The 22,799-nt window shown below is 36.6% G+C and overlaps 1 protein-coding gene across 2 annotated transcripts in view; it reads right to left on the bottom strand.

Annotated features, from left to right (window-relative positions):
* The window catches only part of TFEC (transcription factor EC), a 59,809-nt gene that overhangs the window by 29,492 nt on the left and 7,518 nt on the right, over positions 1–22,799 (bottom strand). For both annotated transcript variants that reach the window (XM_061467687.1, XM_061467688.1), the window contains exons 2-3: positions 3,611–3,862; positions 840–935 (exon numbers count right to left, since the gene is read on the bottom strand). In XM_061467687.1, the coding sequence (XP_061323671.1) occupies positions 840–935; positions 3,611–3,691 (177 nt within the window). In that variant the 5' untranslated portion in view covers positions 3,692–3,862. The remainder of the gene's footprint in view (positions 1–839; positions 936–3,610; positions 3,863–22,799) is intronic.

Here is a 22,799-nt window from a genome sequence, read left to right as displayed (position 1 = left end):
TAGACTCTCAAAGCCTTTGAAAATCCTGCCTTCACCAGAGTGAAGTTTCCCTATCAGTAACCATTTTAAGACCCTGAGTACAAAATCTGCGGAAAAATGGTTCCGATGATAAATTAGGATTGAGAGGACAAAAAACATCCCTTTTATAAAGGTCATTTTTGTGATTTTCACAAACAATAAGCTCTGTGTGTTCAGTCCAGAAAAGGTCCATTCTTCCTCTGCAAATGTGTAACATATATGGAAATGTAAGTAATCTTTGTAATAATTCTGTAATGTCTTTTTGTAAGGACAGAGGATTAACAATGTGTTATATTTATTGCTAGAAAGCATTTAATCTGAAAAGTTACATTTCTCTTCTTAGTCCCTGAAATTGTTCACCTAAGTGCAATTTGCCTTTATGAAATCAACAAATAGAGCCACCCTTGCTTCAGCATAGGGCACTGGAAAAACTACTGTACTGTAAGACCTATTACATGGGGAAGCTTTGATTTTTTTTTTAGATAAGGTAGAAAGATGTTTAAGCAAGACTTTAAACAACCTTCTAGGGTTCGGAGACTTCTCTTACCCATAGTCCTGCATGGGAATTAGTACTTCCAATGGGTTATGCACCACACCTGATGCTGTGCTAGAAACCCAAATGCTAATCAGACCACTTAAAACAGTTGTGTCCCACCACAATTGAACCCTTTCCTGTAATATTTCTTGAAGACAAGCAACCGTAGAGAAAGGAGAAAAGTCCACTGACAGTACTGCTTTATCTTCTGAATTGTATCATGTGCTTAAATCACTCAATGCAATCCTTTCATAAATAGCAAGATGAAACTCCGCTGAATACTTACAGTTCTTTGCATTAGTAGAGGAGTTTCAGAACAACCTATCCCTTCATCATTAAAACTTGATTCCATATTGATTATGTCTTCAATTACCTCTTCCATCTGATAAAATAAAATTTTTAAGACTAATCATTACAAATAATAATGGAAAAATGTTACTTTGAAAATACAGAAGAATTATTCTTGATTATTTATTACATCAGAAAAACTGAATTTCAGTAGTTTATATCTTAAAATTCAAATATTTGAGGTACTTTTACACAATATTCATATTTTCTGCTTCTTGTGGAAACAGTTCTTGTGGCTTAGCAAATCACTTCTTTCCTCCCAAACACCAGCCCATTCCCCCTTTTTAAGCCTTTATTACAACGCCAAGATCAGATGACAAGGAGGGCATTCCTAAGTTGTAGCTGTGATCTGTCACCTTCATCAAATGTGTCAAACCCACAGGGTTTGTTGCACTGGTGCAGGAAGGCTGAAAGGAACCTGTGGTTCTGCAACAGCATGAGTCACTCAAGATGTGGCATTACACACCTCTCTCAAGATTCAGGAGGCAGAGGTTTGTGTTGAAGGGGGTTTTAGAGATGCTAGGGAGGGACTCTTCATTAGGGACTGTAATGATAGGACAAGGGGTAAGGGGTTAAAATTTAAACAGGGGAAGTTTAGATTGGATATAAGGAGGAAATTCTTTCCTGTAAGGGTGGTGAGGCACTGGAATGGGTTGCCCAGGGATGTTGTGAATGCTCCATCCCTGGTAGTGTTCAAGAAGACCAGGTTGGATGGAGCCTTGGGTGATATGATTTAGTGTGAGGTGTCCCTGCCCATGTCAGGGGGGTTGGAACTTGATGATCTTAAGGTCCTTTCCAACCCTAACTATTCTATGATTCTATGATTTGGCAATACACTGGATACTTCTCCAGAGAGCCTTCTGGTCCCACTTGTGTTCTAAGTTGAAAGAAAAACTACTGAAGCAGATGGAACAGGTGGGATGAAACAGTGAATGATTTGCAGACGTATATAGATTTGGACAAGGTACAGCATGAGTTCTCAGTGATAATTTTAGTCTGGTTCCATTCACAAAATAACTTTGGGAAAGAGCCCTCAATGAATGTGTCACTGTTAACTCTACCGTGTGCAGGAGCAGTTGGCTTGTGCTCTGAGGCTTTTCAAGAGGGTCCTATGCAATGAAAGACTTTTCAACACAGGCTCTTATGCCACGTGGCCCAGCACAGCTTATACGTGCACTCCTCTCCCTTTCTAAATACAAGACGCGCTGTCCTAGCAATTGTGCCCAGACTTACCCAGCAGAGTGTTGTCAGGACCAAAAAGATGCCAAGAAATTCCCAGCAATTAGACAATGTGAATGACTACAGTTCACTGCACTAACCTGTGTGTTGGCTCTACGTTATTTACTAATATAACTATAGCCTATGCTGAGCCAGAGGGCACATCTGCCCTAGGAAATTACACCGTGTCAGTTATTTCCTGAGGCTCTGGGATGGGATTATTCAAATCATTGGTAAAATGCCTGTGAGGATTTTGGTCAGTGCCAACTACAACTCTCCCAGTTGTCACCAGGCATAGTTCAGGAGGATGGTTTACAAGCAGCCATCTTGCTCTCCAGGTGATAGAATGGTACAAGGGCAAGCACCAGCTATTCCTGGCATGATTCCCAAAATCAGCCTGAGAATGGTTCCAGCACGCTGCACAGAGCTGATCACAGAGGCCTACACAAAGGCCATCTATTATAATAATCTGTGCAGACTAGTGGCATCAGTAATCCATAAACCTGACATAAAATGTCAGTTGTCAATGCAGAAGGAATGGAGGGGCCCCAGATGAGCTCTCCAGGAAGTATCAGGATTATTTTTTCCAGTTCCCTCATGCTTAGCTGCATTACATCCAAATGTTCAAATGAGTCACAGTGTATTTGTAAGATTTTTCTGTTCTGTTAAAGCCCAAGGTGTGATACAGCATAACCATTTCTCATTTCTATAGGAATTCCCCTTTTACCTAATAAGCAGTGTCTTTTGAAATCTATTGAAGTATTAAAGGCCATAATGATCTACATCTCACACTGGCTGAGAATCTGACATCTTATAATAGCTCTATCTCTATTAAAATCAATGGTGGTACTAAAGTTAGCATATCTATGTCAAGTTAACCAAGATAACCCATATATAAATGTATCAGCTAACTGAAAAATGAATGAGTGATTCTTTCAGTTACATCTTTAAGGTAATTAGCATTTAACTTTGTTATGCAGCTAGGATAATGATTTCAGACAGAAATAACTCTCATTTTAAAAAAAAAAAAGAAAAGTTTTGCATTGCAAAGTGCATATTCAAAAAATGTACAGCAATATATGACACGTAGATAAAAAGATGCAATAGTACATTTTAACTGGCAGAAATTCAGAAGCCTGATCATGTAAAAAGCTATTAACAGGGATTCAAGGGAATCATTCATGTAATCCAAAAGGATTAAGGGAACATGTGCTGCAACCAAAGGCCTTATGAAAGTAAAGAAAGTCAGCCCCATCCCTGGCAGTGTTCAAGACCAGGCTGGATGGGGCTTTGAGCAACCTGGTGTAGTGAAAAGTGTCCCTGCCCATGATAGGAGGGGTGGAAGTCGGTGGTCTTTAAGGTTGCTCCCAACCCAAACCATTTCATGATTCCACGATCATTTGCTCACTGACAATGCAAGGTGGTTATGTAATGTTTTTGTAGCAGAACCCAAAACCCATTTCCCCATTCCTTTCAGCAGCTCTGCCCTACCACATTTTCATGTTCTCCGCCAAGGGCCAGCAGCTTGGTAACAGGGCTTTCTGGTGTGCCAGTGTCGCTGATGGGAGGCATGTGTCCGTTTCTTAAAATGGAGCTCGCTCCCACAGGCTGGATTGTGTGGGAGTGTGACAGGGAGAGCGTCTGGCTGGACAGCTTGGTATCGAGGGTCAGGTACTGCTTCACCTGGTGCCTCTGGCTTTGCTGTATGTGGTACCTAGACTGATTTTCCAAGTGTGTTTGTACCTGGGAAGGAATGGAAATAATTGCTGAAGTTTCAAGTTACTAGTGCCAGTATTTGCATGTATGATTGCTTAAACATCAAAACAATAGATTCAGCTTTAATAACACTTGAATTATTATTAACCTTTAATCTTTATTTTTCAGGTTTACACCTTACACATTTCTTATATGTGGGTTGTTTACCCCTAACACAGCTGAACAAACCTTCTGAATAATTATCACAGAAAAATAGAATTAGAAAAGATAAACAATCCTGAGGAAAGACCAGAATTATGATACAAATTTTTCTCTCCTTGTTAAAGTATGATCTCTGTTAAAATTACTGATCATTATAATCAATCTACAGGCATATATGTACTCAAATATTAATATCACAGTTTAGTAACTCTTTTTTACTTCAAAGAGTAAACAAAGGCATAAAGAAAAGCATAATCCAACCAATTTAAGTAATAGCAGCACCAGCAGACATTCACTCATACCTAAATCCACACTTGGCTCACCTTGTAATAAGTACAGTCAGTCAAATGAGGCATTGCTGTACTTTTGGAATAAATCCCCAAACAATAAAATAAAGAGTCCAAGCTATAGCCTTGGATGACTGTTCACTATTATCAAACCGCAAAGTCTTCTTGAAGTGCCTCTTGAGGACAGATCACTTTTTGAGTTGGTAGGACTTTATAAACTGAGTGGTCATGCCAAAATGGCTAATTGAGTACTACTTTCGGCTATCTTTTGAATACAGAGATTGACAGTTGCTACTTCAAACAGCTCCCGTTTCAGATCAATGTTACATTCCTGCAATTTAACTACCAGAGGAGCACTGCATACACAAACCTTACTGTCATTTCAGCCCTGTGGCTTTCTCCTCTTCCTGTGGCATGACTGGTCACAAATTTCTCATAATAAATTTTTCTCAAGTGGCCTCTGTGTAAGCATGCTTAATATTAGTTAAATACTAGCAAGACTCGTTTTGCAGACCTTTTTTCTCAAAAAAAAAAAAACAGTCATTTATACAAACTTCTTTTTAATTCCCCTAACATACATAAGCAGAGACAAATAGCCCATAAAAGGGGCTTGCATTTAAATTAGCTATATTTTTTTACAATATTGCAATATCTACTTTATTTTTAATCATGTTATGGTGGCATGTCTAGGATTATTTTAATTATGTTTCTTTAAACTAATTTTCTAGTCATACAAAAAAGATTAAGTCATGCAGTAATGAATATAATATTAATTACTTTGATGTAAGCCTTAAAGTTATTAAATAATAGTCCATCAAAATATTGATATAAAAATCTTAAATATACTGTTTAGATTTTCCAATATTATGTTAGAAAGATGTGCATCCTATGTAAGGTTTTAAAAACTACATGTCCATTTAGGATTTACTTAAATCATGATATTACTTGTTTTAATTGAGATCTTTGTGTTAGTTTTAGAAAGTGATTAATGTACTGCTAATTTAAGCCTTGATTTATCATGTGTAAAGATATATGTAAAATTGTCCCAAATCATTCATATATCTATTTACTCCTTCAGACTTAAGCTTATATTCAATGTTAGAAACTCAAGCAGTTTCTTTAATTAGAATTTAAACATAAAATCTACTGCATGCCAGTTTAACCAGACTCTTGATATTGGGCATAATGCAATGTGCTGAGGGAAAGAAAATATGTCCCATTTTATGGCCAGAGGAGGGCTTTGCCATGCACCCTTGTTTTCTGCTGCTGTTTCAGAAGCACTCTCTGCTTGTGCTGTCCTTCAGGGTTACTGAACGAACCCACACAAAGTGAACTGTTGTCTTAGAAACTTTATATGCCTACCTGAAGCATGCAATCCAGAAAATCATGTCTTCAAATTAAATGGGAAACATGAGAAATCTGCTGTGTCCAAAGTCTATACAACCTTGGTTTAAAATTTTGTTTTAATGAATTTTAGTAAGGAAGTGGGTTCTGCCACAGAATGTTGCTGAAAAGTCAGTGGTTTGCTTCCTGCTTTCTCTGCACTTCAGATTGCTAGTGGCAGATGGAAATCTCTGTGCAGCCTGATTTTCTAGTAAACCACTGAAAGACCATCCCACCAGGCAAAGGGAGGATCTGTGAAAGATAATCAGCTAACTGCTGTCTAAGTTAAAAATCAACTTGATCAGGAGTGCTACCTTTCAATGATATTCTTTAAGTGCTTATATCCTGTCAGTACTGTCCTGAATCTCCACAAACAGGAAAAGAATCTCGTACTTTACTGATGGGATCTGTTGCTATGATTTTACAAACCTTTCCACCCCTTTACTGTGCCAATTGCAGTCATTACAAAACAGAACCACTGATGTTATCTATGGCCTGATTTTCAAAAAGTACCTAAATTGCAATCCCTGATCCTTTTTATATATCTAAATAAGTCTTAGAAGTCAATCCTAATAATAAATAAAGCACTTTTGAAAGTCAAACCACTTTGTAAAGACGAAGCAGAACTGGAATCCTTTTTTTATAATCATCCTGAGAGTGTACAATAAATGGGGGCAGGGAAAAACTTGGTATGCTAAAGGAATACTAAGATTGCAAGTCAAACTCTCAAAAATTAGAAATTACTGTTAAAACTGTTCATGTAACATGTGAAATAGTAGCAGAAATTAATTAATTAATTAATTAAAGACTTAGTAATTCTATGTAGCAGTGTTAAATACCAAGCACAATCTGTTTAGCTTCCACTTGAATGCTGGATTACTTCTATTATCTTCTCCCAGTAGTATCGAACTAAGTTTCAGTTTAGGTTTTCAGAAAATTTTAGGTGAAATAAATTCCTATAAATAACTATTGCCATAGTTACAAACATTAAATATTGACTTGATTTTCAGTTTCTTTTTAATGGTATAAAAAGAGTGGATAGACACTGGCACAGGTTGCCTAGAGATTGTGGAACCTCCATTTCAAAACTTGACTGAACAAGGCCCTGAGCATCTGGGGAAGGAAAAGAAATCTAGAAATAGCCAGGAGGAGAAATTAAAAGCATCCTTATTTTGCCCAGTAATCCCAGTTTGGTATCCTCCAGCAGGGTTTGGAGACTAATTTTCTAAATCCTTGTCTTTTGAGTACTTCTCATAATCTGTAAGAAAATTTTGTTACAGGCTATGTAAAATTCTAAGATGAAGGCCTCTGTAACTCTCCAATTGAGTCCTCCTATATATAAAATAATTAAATCTTCTTTGGACCAAGAACCTGCAATGTTGATGATGACGCACCTTTTACTGCAACAACAGTCTGAATATAGAGTTACCTTCTGTTTTTTTCCCCTCTCTGAGGGCCAATGAATTAAACACATTTAATCGTGTGTTTAAAGCACAACAGCTGTAAAGGAAGACCCTGACATAGTTTTCAGGGTAGAGCATCCAAGAATCAGGAGCCTCTGTGGAACCTGGGTTCTCATCTCTGACTCAGATTGAGCTGTGTGATTTGACAAAGCATATCTCCCATTCTCAGCAGACTTCTTTCTACTAAATATCTCCATGGCTTTCTTTTTGTTTGTTGGTTTGGTTTTGGTGTTTTTTCTGGGGGAGAAGAGGGTCGTGAGATGGATGACCTTGCTTGTTGACGTGCCCAATTTCTGGGAAATGGGCACCCAGTGACCACCTGACAATCCAGATGCTGACTCAGCCCAGGACTTAGTGTTGCCCTACTAGCCCATTGCTCTAGCTCTCAGTATAGTCACTGACCTGACCTCTCCTGCCACGTGCTCCTGAAGTTATACAGGCTCTTTTGATAGTTGCGTGTTTAGGGTGTACCAAGGTGACAAATTTGCACAGATTAAAGGCTGGTTCTCCTCCCAGGCATTCTTTTGCAGTGGCTGTGGTCCCGTACTTTAAATGTTAATTATTTCAGATTGAGGAGTGAATGAGAGTATAAAGTTCAACTGTAAATACAATATCCATTCCCTTCTAGCACTGCTTTTGTCTATTATCTGGCTTTCTTAATAATGGTGAAATTAAAGCCTATTCAGAACCAGAAGCATCAAGTATGCAGGGAGCCAAATGTTTCCAGCCCAAACTCAAACATTATAATTCCACCAGAACAAAGCTAGAATAAAAACTAATCTGTCCTTTGAGATGGATTTTGTAATCCCAAAGTATCCCAATGCACATGTAACTGACTGTACCTTTTTCTATTTTATAACTCACTGACAAGCCAGTTGTACAAACAAGAACAGCCTTTCAGATTACAGATGCATACTCAAACTTCTTCAATTGCTTTTTCTAATTTGAGCACACATCATCATGTTGCAAAACTGCGGTAGAGTTGTGTAACATCTTTTCCCACATTCACACTCATTTTACTTTCATTTCTAATATATTGCACAATGGCATAACAAGTCCTTTAGTAGTTTATTTATATAAACTCTTTTACTTCCACATTTGCTGATGAGATTTATATATTATTTTTTCCATTAGTAGGAGAACACCTAGCATTCCAGAAGTATGAAAGAAGGCATACTTAGGGGAGGCATGAACAATGTCAATGATATTCCAGTAAGTAGCAGTGTTACATCTTGTATTGGTATTACACTGAGGGCAAGTAGGTGATACCTGTACCCCCAAGCTGCTTAGAGGAGCATCAGCGTTGGCAGAAATAATTGGAAAACTAAAAAGATATTTAATTAATTAATTATTAAGAGGTAGGAATATAATTAATGCCAGTCAACATAGTTCTGTGCAAAATAAGCCTTGTCAAACAAATCTACTTCTGCTCTTTGATGAGATTTCAAGTTAGGTTGCCAAAGGTAACGATCTAGGTATAATAGATTCCACGTTTGCATGCCTTTTGACTTAGTATCATTCAATATTCTAATTAAAAATATAGCACTACACAATATCAACAAAGCGTGTTTTAACTGGCTTAAGAATTGGCTAACGAACATGCATAATAAAGTAGTCAGCAAAGGCTCAGCATCAAAAAGAGGGGCTCTTCAGTTTTGTACTACTAAATATTTCCATCAGTGATTTGGGACTAATGAAAAAACAACAAAAGAGGATAAATATTTCTTAGAGTAGCGAGCCCACTGAAATAAGATGTGTTCTTATTCAGCCAAATACACATCTGCATATGCTGTAGAAAGAAATACAGGGTGCAGCACTGGAGAAGACTGAATGGAGAAAGCACCAGAAGCAATGATTCTGTAAGGAATTTGTAACAAACCATCGACTCAACAATAGTGTCCAGGTGATGCTATAGCAAGGAAGAGAAAATAGCATAAAGAAAGTAATGAATAGGAGCTTGGCTTTACTCTGCTTTTATTTATGGCTCAAGAGAGATCAATAATAGAATCCTAAAAATATTTCTACCTAAACATTTTTAAAACACTATTGAAAGATTTGAAAGGATGCAGAAAAGAACTATGGAAGTAATTGAAGACCAAGAAAAGGGTGTTTCAGCAGAAGTTTAAAGAAACTCAGCTATATACTTGTCGTCAAATTGAAAACTGTGACATTTCTGTGAGATGCTGAATGTGGCAGGGTCTTTCAGCTAGCACAGAAAGCGTGGCGAGAGCCACTGGCCACGGGATAATGTTAGACAAGCTCACATTGGAAATGATGTGAATAAACAGTGAAATACTGAGAAGGAAATGGTCTAACTGCTGTTTTCTTCAAACTAAGGGTCGATGACTTCCTGAGAGAGATGTAAGAGAGCCAAATCCAAGATACACTTTTATCACACACATTCTTGGACTCAAAGCTGAGTACTAGAATAAAAAGTAAATGGAATACGAAGTCTGTGATTTCAGAGGAATTTGAATTAGCAGTCTAATAACACTTTCTGTGTTTCAATTTTATGGATTTTTGGATGTGAAAACTGACTATTATAATTGCAACTTTGATGAAAATTCACTCCATATTAATAAATATTTAAATCTCTGCTATAAAATAATGTGCTTAAATATGGTCATAGTATACTGGACAAACTCAATAGACTTCATTACAGTTTGCCATTTATATGGGATGCCAATTTGTTCTAGTGTTTTCAGTAACTTCTGAAGTAAAATTTCTCACTCTGATGGGATCACATCACCCATCATTAGTCCTGAACAAAACATATCTTTGAAACTGTTTATGTGGCTTCATGTTCTTTTCAGCCACTGTCCCAGAAAATAAGCATCTAATTATAAACATTTTAATTATTTAAATGTTCTGCAAGTTCTAAAAAAGTCTATTTCCATTTTAAGATAAGAAACACAGTGGCAACACAGATTATTTTAGCTCTATTTCTGAGGACTTTCAAATAGATTTTAAGGGTTAGGAAAAAAAAAACATTTTTACTGATGAATTAATCCTTTTTAACTTCTATTACAAATGAACATCAGTTGTTTGTTTGTCCTGCTTTTTCTATGAAACTCTGAGAAAAGCATATTTGTGAAATTATTTAATAATAAAATGAAATTTCAATTTAATTTAGCAATTATATACTTCTGTTCTATCTTAAAACTTATCACCAAAAATTGTAGCTATTCACTTTAATGTTTAGGTTATGAAAGAGTGTGTGATTATGTCAATTAATTACTTAAACTAAACACAGTAATTAATTTTTAAATGCGAATATTTTTCTTATTGGGACTTTGATCTGACTAGATGAGACCTTCTCCATTAATATGCATAAAGAAAGAATACAAAGCAAAAGACATCTAGTCTGGCAACTCACAGCTGTGTTTAGTAGATGCCTTACAGTGGCTTTTAAGTTAAGAAAAAATTCTCATGTGACTCTAATGCACTATTTTTCATCTTATTTAACCTTTGACATCATATTCATCAGGAACTTGTGAATGCTCTTTCAAGGGTGAAGAGACTGAAGAAGAAATATTTTAAAGTCCTTTGACAAAGGCCATGTCTTCAACAATGACTGCTGCTTCTGTATTTTGATATCTCAGCGTCTAAAAATAGCTGATAATTGTTAAGTGTGGGGTAGGATGGGAGCAATTGGAAATTCTCCATCACACTGCCAAACATTCTGAAAAGCAAGAGGAGTGTGGGAGCAAAAAAATGCAGAACAGACTTTGCAGAAACCAGTGCTGGGTGAGAAAACTTTCTCTGCACAGAATAAGCAGCAGAACAGAGTTTCTCTCAGGGAGAAAAAGGCAGCAGAGCTCTCAGGGCTGTGGCTGTCAGAGGCTAGATCTTACAGCTAGCCATTTCCTGTCAATTCTCCGTGCAGACGCAGGAATTTTGATAGCGTTTCCCCATTGTGGCATTCTCTAGCAGTCACTGAACACTGATGGAGCTCAGTCCTTTCAGGTATTCCTCTGTGCTAACCTCCTTGTGCAATCAGAAATGAGTTGGGGGAAGCCAACTACCTGCACTGAGCAGCTACAGAAACGTTATCAAAAGCAAGCACTTCTATTTGTGCTGCTATACCTGAGACACTCTTGGCTTCTTAATTGAACTCCTGCAGTTAAGATACACACAGCTCTGATGGCTCCTTATCCATCACCAGCTTGACTTCTGAAGAAAGGATCCCTAAGGTCTTAAGGCCATCTTGTCATGTTTTAAAATAACAATGAGTCTCAATGACTTTGTGGTCTTCACTGGCAGGAAAGACTCAAGTTTTAAACATTGCACTATAAAAACAGCCTATAAAGTTAAGCAAAGCAAACTACGGGAAGTATTTTCACAAAAACTATCCCTTTGATTTAAGTTCAAGTTTAAGCTGAAAATCTAAACTGAATAAAACCAACCACTACAGTTAATAGGCCACACAAGCATAAGAATGGACCACAATCAAATTATCAAACCCTAGCTAATATCGTCACTTTGACTCCATACAGTGACCCTGTCCACTCTCTCACTGATTCATGACACCTCTGAATACAATAAATCTTTAATGTTCCAGTTCCTCTTTATTGTTAGTGTTATTACAGGACAGTGAATGTGACTCCTGCATCTGAAGAATGGAAAGAAACTTTTCTGTATGGCTAGCTATGCTTAAAGAGCTAGGTCCTGATAGATTTACTTAGCTACTTGTCTCTATCTCCAGAAGTTATTCAAATTAGGTCAGTTAATAAGATGCTATTAAATGCAGTAGAGGGTATCACAAACGTAGTCAAGGAAAATCAGTTTTGAGTATGGCAAGCACAATAATCTGGGTTTTAGTTAAAAATCTTCTGTTAATGAACTTCCATCAGTACAGTTTGTTCAGTCCTTGTAGAAGAAAAAAGCCTGCAGCATTAAAAGTTCCTCTGTACTTGTCAACTGCAACAACTAACACAGATTCATACAAATTACCGTTATAGCAGCATGGGAAATCCATAACTAGAATTATGTATTTTATTCAGAGATTCAAGACTTTCTAACAAATATCATGCATCAGAAAGAAATCTACTCCAAAATATAGAATTCATATAATACAGGATGATACAGGGATTGGGAATGCTTTGCAGACATGATACAGGTATTGGGAATAACGAAAATGCTTGCAGCCATGAAAGTTTTTATTTTAATCTCAGTATTTTTAACTATTTAAGTCAGATAAAAGTGCTTAGAAGACACAAAAGATTAATGCAGTATGAAGATCCATATAGTCTATCTTGTTATCCATAAGTAAAGTTTGGAATATAGATTGAACATTGGAGAGAAACAATAGGTAGTGTACTGCCTTTATGCGTGGATGAGAAAAGTTAAGTGGGTGAAAGTCAGAATGAATGAACCAAAAGAAGAAAGAACACTCATGTGATGGCTACTTTAGTAAAGCCCTGAACAGTTTCAAAAAAATCTGGTTTCTTCTTTGATTTCTAATTGTTTCATGTGACAATATAATTTTCTCACTTGTATCTCACTTTGAGGGTTAAGAGAACTCAGAGAGGTCAGCCTTAAAAAGTATGAAGAGGAAGTGTGAAGTAAAAAGTTTCTCACTGCTTCCTACACATTTTTTTCTGGTTTCCCAGGTGAGCAGGCACTGTATAATTTGAGATGCAATGATGACAGTAATATTCCTCCTGTTCAGTTACAGACAGCAAAACTAGATCTAAAAAAGCTAGATCTAAAAAGCTAGATCTAAAAAGTATATTTTCCTTGTATGTAAGGATATGGACATCAAATATTATGTGGAAAAAAGTACTGGTGGTAAAATTATAAAGGGGAAAATAGTATTTTGGCGTTTGAGTATACTGATATTTCTGAGGGAGGGGTATGTCTTTTTGTCCTCATTTCTTCATTCCATTGGACAAGTAGAATTTGCACATGAATAATATTTATAACATGCTTTCCAATAACTTTTTTCATGTTTTGGCATCACAAGCTAAAGAAGAAAAAGACCTGAATGTAGTAAGCCGATGAGACTATCTCTGGTGTGCTATTCTTCTTCAAAAATAGAGTTCAAAAGGTTCAGCAATTTTGGATAAAACCAATGGCTTTGCTTATTTCTATATGAAAGAATTGTGACTCTATGCCAAGGGGACTACATCAACTTCCTCAAAAAAGTGAAAGCCATTGGTTGAAAAGCACAATCAGTTTGTTTAAAGTGGTAACAATTTCACCACCAGATGACAGCACTGCTTACTCCTAACCTCTTTTTGTGTGTTTCAATCCTCCCTCATTTTGAAAACAAACTGTACCAAGGTATGCACCCCCCAGCCCATACACTGCAAGAACAGAGGAAACAAAGACGGTGGCATAAGGTGGTTTGGTGAGGTAGTCACATCAGGGAGGCTAATGTGTTGGACAAGTTATTTTAAGTCTGTGAAGGGTTATAGCTTCTGTAAAGACACATACAAAACCAGATTCAGCCTAAGAAATGTGCTTTCTATTGCTTTCCTCAGTCTCAGAATGATAAAGAGGGCAAGGGGGGAAGATTTCAAAGTAGGCATCTCAGGTTCAGCCTCACAACACGAGTTTTGTGAAATCAAGGCAGCAACATCATTTTGAGCCAGCTTAGGATCTGGCCACAAAGTATGCTTTCATACAAGGGGAGCATATTGGGTTAGCTGACAGCAGTAGGTGACATTTCCATCAGAAACAAGAATGGCACATCAAGGATAGCTATATGAGAAAAAAGTAACAAAAAATATTTCACATCAGTTGTTAAGAGCAGTTTTTTAAAGTCACCATATCCATTTTGTGCTCAAATGTGTTTCAATGGCTGTAAGCAGCAGTAAGCCTGACCATGTTCTTGCTTTGGGATGCTGTTGGCATGCTGTTCATGGGGCTAGCAAATGTACCTTCAGTAAAACACACTCAACAAATCAGTATACTCTTTTGGCAATACATTTCTACTTTTGCTTTGAGCGTAGGAAGAGTGGATTTCCAGTGCAGTAATTATGTGGCCTTTGAAATATTTCAATAATTTCATAAGATTCATATTTCGCATTATTTTTACAAAAACAAGTTAAAACAGAGAGCATTGCTGTTAGTGAAAAAAAAAACACAAACCAAAAATAAAAAACCAAACCACCTTATATTACCAAAAATTCCAATGAATATAATTTTTTACTTAAAATTGTGTAATTTATTTTGAGGAGTCATTTCTGAATTATAGTTTTGCATGTTTGAGTCTGAAAAGATATTTTTCAGCCTAACATTGACAAATATCTGCTAAAGAGGAGATTGGAAGCTGAGAAGTCTTTCAGAGAACACTTATAGAGTGCAAGGCTCCAAACACATGTTTTGCCATACTCAGCAGTTAACTGGAAATCTCACAAAAATTAGCATATTTGCCACTTTCAGTACTGAAATGAGCAATCAGTCTTGCCTTTTGATGTGTATTCAAACTTATTTCACAACATGCCACATTCAGCAGTAACAAAATAAATTTAAAAAATTAAATTAATACCATTTCTAACGTACAACAGGTCAAAATTCAGTTTCTTTTATAATTACTTAAATTCTGATATCAGTCTTAAAAAACCTTTAGAACAGGAACCACAATAAAACTGCGATAAATAGAACCAAAAGACAGCCTAGCAGAATCAAGTGCATGTCCTTCAGTGATAGAGTTGGCTTTCCAGCATTTCCATTTCAATTCAGGTACAACAAACATTGTGCACTTAGTAGACACTACAGAAAAGGAGCTGGAAGAGTGATATTAGGGTAAGCCCAAACTACTCAACAGTTTTCAGCAAATATACACTAAATAAAAACATATTAATTAACAAACAATGACTGATTCTAGTGGGATTGATGAAGAGAAACTCCCATTTATCTTAAATGAGAGTTCTGGGTGAATATGGAATTAAAGATTACTATTAGTAAGTCATTATTAAGAGCATTAATTATAAGCTGTATTGTACAGAGCAAGTCTTTCAAAAGCAATGGTCCTAATGTGGAAAGGAATGTACAAGTTAAAAATAAGAAGGCTATAATTGCCTAGAAAAATGATTGTCACACCTATGTCTCTATGTGAAATTTGCCTGTCTTCAAAATTAATTTTTTAGTTGAAAGTAAGAATATTCAATAAGGCAAACACTACTTTAAAGTCTTCAGTATGTTGCCACATAACTTTCAGCAGGAAAATATGTCACAGTGTTTGTACCTCAACAAAGTAGTGGGCTCTGAATATTAACACTAAGATTTTGTGAGTTTATTAGCATTAACAAATTTATTTCATTATCTAGTGAGTTAATATTTATGAACGTAATCAGTAGGCCATGCTGCAGAAAGAAGGCAAATGGTAGTCTTTTTGGTCTGTCTTAAGAAGATGAGAGATAAAATTGTAATTCTGTCACACATGTAAAATAAAACAAAAACTGATTAACCGGATTTTCATCACACAGTTAAATTCAGTAATATTAATTTGCCAGTATAGTTACCTACCAGCAGTGGCTGGATATCTATCAGTTTGATCATCTCTACACAACGGCATTGCCTCAGAGCCCACATACCTGAACACAACAGGGCAAACAAGAAAAGACTAGTACAAATCTGGCCATGAATTATACATGTAGCTGTTTGTGCATATCCAATTGTTTTGAGGGAGAGAAAGGAGAAGTGGTTTATGAGGGTATTTCCTTAACTCTGGCTGGAATTTCAGTTAAAGAAGAAGAAATGATACAGCACTTTTAAGGAAGGAAACTTCCTATTTGTGTCTTAAATGCAATATTAACTGAAGAATAGATGCTGAAAGAAATCAATAACATAAGAGTATGGCCATGTTAGCAGTTTCCTACAATAAGTTTTTCTCTCATTACTCTTGCCATTCAAATGGCCACAAAGCACAGAGGCAAAATTATTCCTGTTACAGTCTTTTATTATTATAATCTACAGTGAGCTAGCTTCAACATCAAACACTAGGGTTATTCTCAACCCAGTTCACAGTCCCAGTTTATTCAGCGCTGTTTCAAAGTTGTTTAACAACAGAATTTGCTGAGAATTTCTTGTGCTCATCACCTTTTCCTTAGCTGTTTGCAGAACATATATATAAGACAGTTATACTTTGGTAACATCCTTTTTTTGCTCAGTCAAGTCCAGACTTTATCCTTACTTTGGTGGCTTTCAGTACCATCCCACTGAATTAATGGATGCATAAATGCTTGCTGAAGTGGGGAAGGCTTTCTTACAGAAAACTGATGGAAAGAACAGCATAGGTAAAAGTGGCATCAAAATGTAGCTGTGCTGGTCTCTGAGCTGTTCATTTGCCTTGTCCCTCCTTCTTTGACCACAGCTGCATGAGTGCACAGCTCACTGTTACAGTCAGGATGTTCTCTAAAATGGGCAGTAATATTCTTTGTTAAAGATTACAAAATCTCACTACTGGAAGTGCAGAATTCCTGATGTCCCTCTCCACAGCTGGAACTTCAACAGAAGAATTTAGGTTATACATTTATCCATGAGTCTCCAGCCTAACTAAATTGAACCTGCAGTTTCAGTTCCTGAAGCAAGATTTACATGTCAGCCTCTGAAATCTTATTTTCACTTCCAAAGGTACACTTTACATTATTATAGATTTACTCTCTTCAAAAACATTTATAATGCAGTTGAGTTGAAATTTACATTTGACAAGGTAAGTAAAAATGTCCTTTTCAATTATATTACCAACTCCCTTTACACCTTCACAAAGGTTTCTTTAAAGCTTGAAGAAGAAACTGAGCATAGCAGTATCAAGGGGGAATATCAAAGTCACCTGAGGTGTGCAGATGGCATTATCCTCCCATTTGCTACAAAGTTTTGAGGTAATGTTCAGAGTAGTTGGGAGAGCAGAAAATACCTACTCAAGATGAATAGGTGGAAAACAGGAACTAGTTTTAATATGATTCTGAAAGAAGAAAACACTATGATTAAGGAAAATTAGAAGTTAGATCAAATGGCTAGATCAGGCTGATAATGCAAGTAGAAAAAATAGAGCTCAGTAAAAAGCTGTCAGAAAACTAAGCATTGCAAAGAACATTAAGTTCAGTTGCTACTTAGAAGGTATTTTGAGTATCTCTCTATTTCTAGCCACAATATGTGAAAGCAAAACCAAAGAACTTCACCAAGAAAATAGGTAGAATAAAGCTCTGAAGGAAAAGAAAGGTGAGTTTGTCATTATAAGGAAAACTAAATAACCTTAAAAAAGGAAAACAAGGCAATTAGATTAGCTGAGTAGACAAAACCATAACAACCAGACAACACTGGAACATAATAATGAGCAAAAAATTTAGACTATATTCCAGTTTTCTAGAGGATAGTTTACTTAGGCAACAAGTAAACTTTAGGCAACTGGCCCTGTTAGTAAGCAGCGCAAAGTACTGCTGCCATAATAAACATAAACATGGAAATGTCCTGGGTGGTTATATAGAAGAAATGTTTAACTATTGAACAAAAGAAAGGAATAGAATGTGTTCAACATGAAAACAAGCTTGGATGCAGAAAATCCTGGTTAGCTCACTTTTCTGTATTTGCACAGAATAAAGGGTCCTGGTTGTTATACCTGAAGCTGAAGAGAAGTACATCAGCCAGGATATCCTTTGCTCATGTGGGCTGGGAATCATGCAAAAGACTACCAGCAAAACAAGAAACAGCAATACTCCCAGCAGGAGTTTTGATCATTTAATGGATCCAAAGTAGATCTGGTTGTTTTGTTGCTAGTGTTTTCTTCAAGACCGTAAATTCTAAACCACACAGTGAATAGGCAGGCAAATAACTTAAAACTTTAACTGTTTCACTACAACAAAACGCAGTCTATCCTCCCTCATAGACAAGAAGGCAACACCAGCAGCAGAGTTTCAATGTTTCAAGGATGTATACAGAAAACTATTTGAAATAGCTTTTATGTCAAAATGTGCAAGGGGTGTATTCACTGTGCAAAATCTGGCATGGATAGGAGGAGAAAGGTGCGTCATGGAAGAGCAGCCATGGGCAACAGCTGATTTTGATTACTAACCATACTTCAAATACTGAGAAGTGAAGGACATGGGATTTTTTTGGTTTCAGTATTCAGAGGATTCAGTAAAAGCTACAGAAAAACCCACAGTAAGCATTTATTTTCTCAATACCAGTATACAGATCTCAATTTCAGTGTATAGAATGTGTAATTCTAGGATTTAGAAGATATTTTAGAATAAGAGATGAACGTGGATATTAGTTTCCTAAACCTACCTTTAAAACTCACCATCTGGGAGGTCTGATATAAGACACTTCTCAAGAATCATTCGATTCCTTGCAATTTTCTGTTCCTCTAGAACTTTTTATGGCTGCATAGGTTTTGATTCCACAGTTAAACAATTTTTATTTAACCTACTAATTTCCAAATCCCAAATTTTCCTTTCGTTAAGTAGGAGCTTATTATGTGTCTACTTACTTCCATCTCATGAAGGGGGGGCAGGGTGAAAGTGGGAGGACTGTTTGTTTTTGTTTAATCTCTGCTTATTGGTATAAGAATGTCTTTATCTTTGTTGATGCCTTTCTAAGCCCTGATCCTGCAACTACCTATAGTTTTCTCATTTTATTTTATGAAGGCTTTCACTGATTTCAGGGAAATATTTACATGGGCAATTGCTTTTAGGACTGAAGCTTTAAGCAGTATTTATCAAGGGCATCCTGCAATGAAAAAAGTCCTTAAGAAGTGAACCATAGTTTGGTTGTGCGACAAAGTAATATTTTATGCCTATTTACATTACTGACAATTGATAAAATTTTCACTAGCCTAAGGATACGTATGTCTTGGAAGAAACAAGATGACAAGCTGGCATTTCTTGGCTTAACATTCTTTAATCGCCAGACCATGTTGTGGCTCCACTACACCGGGTTCTTCTTGAATGCAGCAAAACAGTCATGACATTCATAGCAAAATAACTCTTTCCACACATCTTGCTAGTAATTTAAATTACAGTGGATTGGCACTCAGAAGTTGTGTGTATTCAATCCCTGCACTTGCTACATTTTTCCTATATGGCCTTGAGCAAAGTATTTAATCTATTTTTCTTGATAAATGTGAATAATATTTATTTATCAATATTATTCTATCTTTTTCATTCTGGAAAATCTGGGGCAAGGATTATTTCAGTCCCATTAGGACAATGGCACTACCTTTTCTTTAAGACCTTTTGTTGAAACAACTCTTCTTCTATCCTACTCTTCTTCTACTACTACTACTAGTAATCATCATCTTCATCATCCCTTACTTATTCCCAGTAAAAAACAGACTACACGATTTTACCTTTCAAGATAAGCAATACAGCTTTGAAGCTAAATATAAAAACTCAGTCTTTTCTCTTGTATGATAACCAATTAATCCCTGTTAGTAGACTGGTAGAATAAACATACAAGTATTTTCTTACCAGCCTAAGATTTATTGTCCCAGAGTTGTTATAACAGCTTATTGGAAAATGAGTCGTTGCATCACAAGAATATTCATGACAGCCTAGGCTGTGGTTTTTTTTTTAAACTAGTGAAGTATGTTTGCTCTAGTATATTTACAATGAGAACACACAGGCTATTTTTTTATCTACAAGGGCTTAAGAAGAATATAAAGAAGTCTGGCTATACCTTCTCATTTTGTCCTTTTACTGATAGAACTTGATGTTTCTATCTTTAACTAGAAATATCTTGGCTGCTCATGTTTATGCAAAACAGATTTTTTTTGGAAGAGAAGAAAAAGAAGAGGTACTGTAACATCAGAAGGAAACATCAAAGACTAGTGGCAACATCTTAAGGCTTTTATCAAAGTAGTGAGGGAATGCATTAAAGCAACAATATATGTAGCTTACAAACGATGGGACTATCAAATTCAACAGTATGTCTGATGAACATAGAGGACACACTTTTACATGCATTCTTTGTTTTAAAAGAAAGACTGAAACAGCAGGCTTGCTTTCCAAACTATGAGAGAAATATAAAAAAAAAAAATCAAAATTCCGACTCAGGTCTTTAGGTTGTGTCAGTCAATGCAGCTGCACTGGAGTCAAAGCTGCCAAGCCCACTTACAGCTGATGGACAAGTCACATTTTTATATTTTTTAAAGTCAGTGTCTTCAACACCAACAAAACGTGTATGCATTTTGGGCTTTTTATTCCTCTACACTTTTGTACCTGTATGAAAGTTGAAGAGCAGAGTACTGGGATCCGGCCTAATGAATAAGAAGTGTAGATAGTTCAAGTAGCTCAGGAAAAAGTCTGTTATGAAGTGGTAAACAACGTCCACAAAATATCTTTCTGAGAAATTATTTCAAGAACCTCTATGTTGACTTCACTTATTAGGAAAATGTTATTTGTGGTTTCCTATTTAACCCTAAAAAAAAACCCTTTTAAAAAGCTTTGTTTATACAAGTAGCAGAACAACTACCATGCGAAAAAGTCCAGATCTGAATGAATTATACACAGCCTTACCTCGATCCTGACCCCAACCCTTTGTGGAGCAGAGCTGCCTGTTCTGTTCAAATTTATGGCTTTTGCAGCCTGCCATAGGAAAAACTACAGACTATGAATCTACCAGAACACATGGCTCCTCTCCCAGTCCCAGCTAACCCCAGACCCAGAAAACGAGACTTGTGATCCCAGCAAGTCCACCAACTGCTCCCAATATTTCACTAGTGCTCACTACCATTAATATGTAAAAGGCTTCATTTGCTGGAGGATAAGAACTAGTCACCAGTTTTACAACTAAAATAATTGGGAGTTCATATAAAGCTAGTTCAGCTACAGCTGGGATTAAAATTTAGGCCTGTGCATATTTTAAAATGTATGTGTATATATATTTAAAAAACCTAGTCTCAGACACAATGTCACACAGAACTCAGAAGTAACCCTGCCCCTTATAGCATCAAGACAACGTACAGAGAGGGATAGGAACAATTAATGTCCATAATAAGAGATCTGGTCATTTAGTTCCTGCAAACAGTACATGTAAAATATGTTCTGGGCCTAGATCCTGCAAATTGTTCCTGCTGGCAGCAGTTACATTTTCTGGAACCACTAAACCCTGGTCAAGGACAAGGAAGAAAGAACAAATGTTCACCATCACTATGTTCACTCTGCAAGTCTGCTTCACCCCTCAGCGATGCACTGTGTGTTGCTCTGTATAGGGTGATGTAGGGGTGCTAAGCTTTCTATTTGCATCTCTTACAACGTATTATGTTGACCTGCAGGCTGTATGTTCAAAAGCAGCTACTAATTCACGTGAAAGTGAAAAGCTATGGATAAAAATTAGCATTGGAACTTGGAAATAATGGACAGAATCACAAGCCTCAAGAGTTTTATTGCAAAATACAGAATTTAGGGAAAAATATGATGATTGATCTTTACTGTGTCATTTTTATTTGCTTTTGAATACAGGCACTCTCCTTTTCATGATAGGATGTGACAGAATGTAGGGTGTATTTGAGGCTGACAACAATGCCTGTATGGCCAGAGAGCAGAAGACTTTCAGGTCAGGAGGCCAAAATTCAGAAAGTAGTTATTATTCTTGAAAGCATAACTCTGAAGCTCATGCGAAAACCAAGACATCTGCCTATATGCCTCAGGTCCCCAGACTGATTAATGCTCACTACAGTGACATTTATGGATTTTTCTTCCTAATAGCTCTTCCATGAGCCAAATACATGATGATTTTTGCACATCCTAACTCTCTCATCATAAGCTCTCCACCCATTTACGCTAAAAAAGGTCACCAGGCCAAGTTGTCCATTAAACCTTATTGTTATTTATTTATTGCATTATAGCAGCAAAAAGAAGTAGCAGTAGAGCACAAGCAACTAATGAAACAAGGTTCCAGTCCATAATAACCATTTATATCTACCTCCCTTCATCTTGGCAGGCCAGCACCTGCAACCTGCTTGATGCATGCAGCTGCCCTGAGCGGACACTCAATAGCCATGCTGTTCGTAAGAGCCTGTGGTATCCCAGAAATGCCTCATGCTATATAGCCACCAGCATTACAATGCGGCAGATTTCTTGCTTTTTGAACATGACTGGAAATTTTTGAGCTGCTGCAGTGCAACTCTGATTTTGGAATAAACTCTGAAAGTGTAGTTTCTGTAACACTGGTAAAAATCCAATATATATAAACACCTGTTAAAACTGAGTCAAAAGGACTGAGAAATTTGACAAACACCCATTTCTGTCTGTCTATTCAAGTGCTTGATTAGGACCTCATAGATTTATGAAAGAAGTAATAATAAATACAGCTCTGAACTAAGAAGAAAGGGAGCAGGAATGAAAGACTGGGAATACACATTCAGTGCCTGTTAATTGCCTTGCTATATGGTCCCCTGTGCTTGTGGGAAGCCATGTTTTAGAAACATTCATGGAGATATCCAGCAGAGAGCATGATACTCCGTTCTGTAGGCTTACTCCTACACCTGCAACAGCTAATGAAATGTCAACTTTTTATGAATATTTAGAATCTTTTGGTCATAAAAAAAAAGAAGGCATTATAATAGCCAGCATTATGTAGGCTGGCACCAAATGTTCAACATTTCAAAAGATAAAAGTAATTGTGTGTGTGAATTGTTTTGCTCATGAAAGTGAAACAGCTGTGGGAAGAACGCAGGCAGAT

The sequence above is a fragment of the Pezoporus flaviventris genome, unplaced genomic scaffold (assembly GCF_033815535.1).
Source record: "Pezoporus flaviventris isolate CSIRO_AGI_PZ_B2104156 unplaced genomic scaffold, CSIRO_AGI_Pfla_v1 ptg000045l, whole genome shotgun sequence".
In the NCBI taxonomy this organism is placed as follows: domain Eukaryota; kingdom Metazoa; phylum Chordata; class Aves; order Psittaciformes; family Psittacidae; genus Pezoporus; species Pezoporus flaviventris.
The sequence above is the reverse complement of the archived record's forward strand: the minus strand, read 5'-3'. Positions and strand labels throughout refer to the sequence as shown.